Here is a 5,176-nt window from a genome sequence, read left to right as displayed (position 1 = left end):
TTAACATTTGTACCAAGCCCTTGTTGGAGTGCTTTCCAAAAATGTGAAGTAAATTGAGTACCCCGATCCGAACTGAAGACAAGGGAACCCATGCAACTTCACTATTTCCATGATGTACAACTTGACATAGTCTTTTGCCGAAAAAGAAACCTTGACGGGAATAAAGTGGGCTAATTTAGTCATCCTATCAACAATGACCCAAATAGAATCATGTTGCCTTCGAGTATGAGGCAAACCTACAACAAAGTCTATATTCACCTCCTCCCACATCTAAGTGGGAATATTTATATCTTGGAACAAACCTCCGGGTTTTAGGTGTTCGGCCTTAACTTATTGACAATTCGAGCATTTGGCCACAAAACCCGCTATATCCTTTTTCATGCCATTCCACCAATAGACTTCCCATAAATCACGGTACATCTTGGTGGCTCTCGGATGAATAGAATACCATGAACCATGAGCCTCTTCTAATATTCGCTTTCTTAGGCCATCAACATCCGGAACACATAATCTACCTTGGTACCTAAGCACCCCATCTCCCCCTTGGGAGAAAGCCTCAACGGACTTGTTGAGAACCGATTCTTTCAACTCCATCAAAATAGGATCAAGGTGTTTCTTAGACTTTACATCAACCACAAAGGACGATTTTGAGCTATGATGGACCATGAATCCACCCTTAGTGGAATCCACTAGTTGGACACCTAACCGGGCCAACCTATGCACATCACGAACCAATTCCTTCTTCTCATCTTCTACATGAGCCACACTACCATGGACAATCTACTTAGGGCATCCACAACTACATTAGCTTTGTCGGGGTGGTAAAGGACACTCATGTCATAATCCTTCAAAAGCTCTAACCACATTCTTTGTCAGAGATTCAAGTCTTTTTGGCTAAACACATATTGAAGACTTTTGTGGTCGGTAAACATATCTACATGGACCACATATAAGTAATGTCTCCATATTTTCAATGCAAAAACAATCGCCGCTAATTCAAGGTCATGAGTCGGGTAATTCTTCTCATGAACCTTGAGTTGCCTTGAAGCATAGGCAATCACTTTACCATATTGCATAAGGACACATCCCAAACCCACTCGAGAAGCGTCACAATACACTGCAAACACATCGGTACCCTCCGGTAAGGTCAACACCAGAGCGGAGGTAAGTCTATCTGTCAATTCTTGGAAGCTTTTCTCACAAGCCTCCGACCACACAAACTTAGCTTTCGTTTGAGTTAAAGTCGTCAATGGAGAAGCAATGGAGGAAAAACCCTAAAAAAACCTTCTATAATAACCGACCAAACCCAAAAAGCTTCTAATATCAATAGGAGATAGAGGTCTAGGCCAACTCTTGACCGCATCCGTCTTCTTAGGATCTACCTCAATACCTATGTCCGACACAATATGACCAAGGAAGGCAACCAACCTTAGCCAAAACTCACATTTACTAAACTTAGCATATAATTGGTGGTCTTTAAGGACTTGTAACTCAATCCTCAAATGCTTCATATGATCACCCTCACTACTTGAATAAATCAAAATATTGTCAATAAAGATGATTACAAACGAATCAAGATATTGCCTAAATACCAATTCATTAGATCCATGAATACTGTCGGGGCATTTGTTACACCAAAAGACATGACTAGGAATTCATAGTGACCATATCCTGTTCGGAAGGCCATTTTAGGAATGTTAACCCTTTCACCCTTAGTTGGTGATAACTCGACCTAAGGTCAATCTTCGAAAAGTAACTCGCCCCTTAGAGTTGGTCAAACAAATAGTCAATTCTAGGGAGAGGATATTTATTTTTTATAGTGAGCTTGTTCAATTGGTGATAGTCTATACACATCCTAAGGGACCCATCCTTTTTCTTTACGAACAATACCGGATCACCCCACAGAGATATGCTTGGTTGAATAAAACCCTTGTCTAACAAGTCTTTGAGTTTCTCATTCAATTCGACTGGAGCCATCCGGTAAGGAGGGATGGATATGGGTTGTGTATCCGGCAAAAGATCAATGCCAAAGTCTATTTCCCGTTCGGGAGGAATGTCGAGCAAGTCATCGAGAAAGACTTCCGGAAATTCCCTCACTACAAGGACCAACTCCAAAGGAGGAGTCTCGGACTCAAGATCCATAACCCTAACAATATGATACATGCACCCATTGGAGATCATTTTTCTAGCTTTTAGACATGAAACCAAATGACCTTTAGGAATAGAATTCCCCCATTTCCATTCTAAAATTGGCTCTTTTGGAACGCATAACACGCATGCAGCCAATCCATGCCCAAGATTACATCAAAATCAAGCATGTCTAATTCTACCAAATCAACCAAAGTGACTCGATGAGACAAAGAAATAGGACAACTCCTATAGACTCTTTTAGCCACTACCGATTCACTAACCGGGGTAGACACCGAAAAGGTTCTTTTAATACATTCGGAAGTATCTCAAATTTCATAGCTACTAAAGGTGTAACAAATGATAAGGTGGAACCGGGGTCTAATAATGCATAAACATCAATAGAAAATACTTGCAACATACCGGTAACAACGTTTGGGGAACCCTCTTGATCACTTCGGGATTAGAGGGCATATAAGCGATTCTTCTTGGGAGCATCAGAATTTGATCCACTAGGAGGGACTTGATTGCCTTCTCTCCCTTGAACTTTAAGCATGGGACAATCTCTTACCATATGACCACTCTTTCCACAATGGAAACAACCATCCGTGCCAACAAGGCACTTCCCCTTATGTTTCTTGCCACACTTGGGACAAGTAGGTCTTGTCATTGAAGATCCACCACTATTGCCTCCTTGAGGCTTAGGGTTAGACACCCTATCTTTCTTGACCCTTGGAGTGATTGAAGAGCCTTGGTTGGAGAGCCTTCTGTTGAACCTTGGTTTACCTTGACTCTCAAACTTACCCTTGGAAGAATTCCCATCATCGGTCCCTGCCTTCTTCACCTCCCTATTCTTTTTCCTAAGTTTTGTCCCCTAAACTTGTTGAGTATAAACCATTAGACGTGGGATGTCCATATCATTATGTAGCATTGCTGCATAACATTCTTCTTCAATTAACTCGGACACTCCGGTCACAAACCGACTTATCTTATCTCTCGAATTTGACACCAAGGACGGAGAATGTTTGGACAACTTAGTGAATTTAAGAGAATATTCTTGAGCACTCATACTTCCTTGACGAAGGTTGATAAGTTCCTCCACCTTTTCTTCCCTCTTTTCTCGTGGAAATAACTTATCAATGAATGCCTTCTTGAACACTTCCCAACTTATGAGACTCGCCCTTATAGGCCTATTATCCTTCCATTGAGTATACCATACTTGGGCCATATCCTTAAATTGGTAGGCGGCTAGTTCAACTTTCTTACTAGAAGTCACCTCCGTAGAATCAACTATCTTGTAGATCTCTTCCACAAACTCTTGTGGGTCTTCATCCACTTTGGAACCAAAGAACATAAGAGGGTTCATTCTTGTGAGGTCTCTCAACATTGAAGCCATGGTACTCACATTAGGGTTTACCCGGGGCCCAACATTGAGATTAGCTTGGGCCGTTATAGCTTGGGCTTGAGTGGTGACGGCTTGAGTTTGAACCGTCATGAGTTGAGTCAATGTTTGGAGAGCCTCCCTTATTTCCAAATTAGTCATAGCCCCTTCATCATTAGGATCTTGAGGACCTTGAGGAGCTTGGGGAGGAACTCCCTCATTCACATTATCCTCTTCTGTCCTCCTTGCATTCACCCTTCTTGTATTCATATTCTATATACACAAGAAAAAGGTTAGGAAAAATTACTTCATAGTGTTAAACTGTAAGGCACGACCAAAGAGTAATCAAAAGAAGTGAAAGTTCCTAAGCATCTTATAGACTCTCATTCATAAGTATGGCGTGCTTCACACTCATGAACAAGACTCTACTAGACGTGGTTTAGGAGACATCAACCTAAAAATCATCGCAAAACCTTATGCTATGATACCAAGTTTGTCACAACCCAGGGGGTACCCTTAGAAGTAAAATGCCATACTTCACCCCGAAGGGGTCTCATACATGCCCTTAGCATATTCATAACATAAGACATGGTAATGATGCAGAAAAATTTAAAACTTTTACAATATAAATCTTTCCGTAAAAGAGAATCATAAGAATCTAGACCTTGTCTCATACACCATCTAAAACAATAGAGTACAATCTTAGGGACATAGCCCTTTACATCAATAGTCTTGAAAATAGAAAGTACAATAGAAAGCTAGAAATGGATAATCCGTCCTCGAACTTGAGGAATCACCAAGCTTAGGGAATAGTCAACCCAAGCTTCACTTGAAAAGGAAATGCGTCTCAACGACCGGAACCTACACTTAGAAGAAAATGTAGAGAATATGGGTTAGCACAATTAATTGTACTAATTATGGAGCCATGCATAAAAATACTTAAAACATGCATAAAAGGGACATTTAATTGAAATCATGCTTTTTTCAAGTTTAAAAGCCGTCATGCACATTTAGAGTAATTACAAAGTCAAATTATACCATAAGAAACCCTAGGCTACCAGAATCATGCATAACTTATCTTGACCTCATTCGTAGTCAACACTCATAGTCAAAGAGGCATTCATGTTCTTAGTTCACAATAAAGGAATGCACTCTTACATCAATTCATGTCATGAATACATAGATTCATACATCATCATGTCATAAGTAAACCACACCATAACCCCTCTATAAGTCTACTAGTGCAATGTACAGGTGAAGTTCCATATCCCCACTCATACTAAGCAAGCTTACTAAGAAGTCATGAATATAGCTCATATTCATGTTCATGTTCATGTTCTTATTCATGGTTAATGTTCATGGTTCATAACCATGGTACATATTCATGTAAAGCATACATTAACTCATAAAGTATCATGTCATCAAACACATAACACAATCATTCTCAAAGCTTACTTGTCCAATGTATACGTGGAGTCCGATACCCCCACTCAGACTAAGTAAAACTCCTTAAGTAATCATAGCACATAACTCATATTCTTGTTCATAGTTCATATTCTTGTTCTTGTCATGTAGGGAAATATAGCCTTAACCGACATAGACTATGTGAACTACATGGAATCTGGTGTCATGAACCCACACCAAAAAGAGGTGTTCTACTTTCCTAAG

General features: G+C 40.1%; 1 protein-coding gene across 1 annotated transcript; it reads right to left on the bottom strand.

Annotated features, from left to right (window-relative positions):
* Positions 1 to 2,590: 2,590 nt before the first annotated feature.
* On the bottom strand, positions 2,591 to 3,778 carry LOC125840853 (uncharacterized). Its single transcript, XM_049519818.1, has 2 exons — positions 3,108 to 3,778; positions 2,591 to 2,987 (listed from the first exon to the last, which is right to left on the bottom strand). Exons 1-2 carry the CDS (start codon positions 3,776 to 3,778, stop codon positions 2,591 to 2,593), a joined length of 1,068 nt encoding a protein of 355 aa, XP_049375775.1.
* Between the last annotated feature and the right edge of the window lie 1,398 nt (positions 3,779 to 5,176).

This window comes from Solanum verrucosum, unplaced genomic scaffold, assembly GCF_900185275.1.
Source record: "Solanum verrucosum unplaced genomic scaffold, falcon-dt-bn FXZP01000194.1, whole genome shotgun sequence".
Classification (NCBI taxonomy): domain Eukaryota; kingdom Viridiplantae; phylum Streptophyta; class Magnoliopsida; order Solanales; family Solanaceae; genus Solanum; species Solanum verrucosum.
Note: the sequence above shows the minus strand (reverse complement) of the source record. Positions and strands in the feature narration are given on the sequence as shown.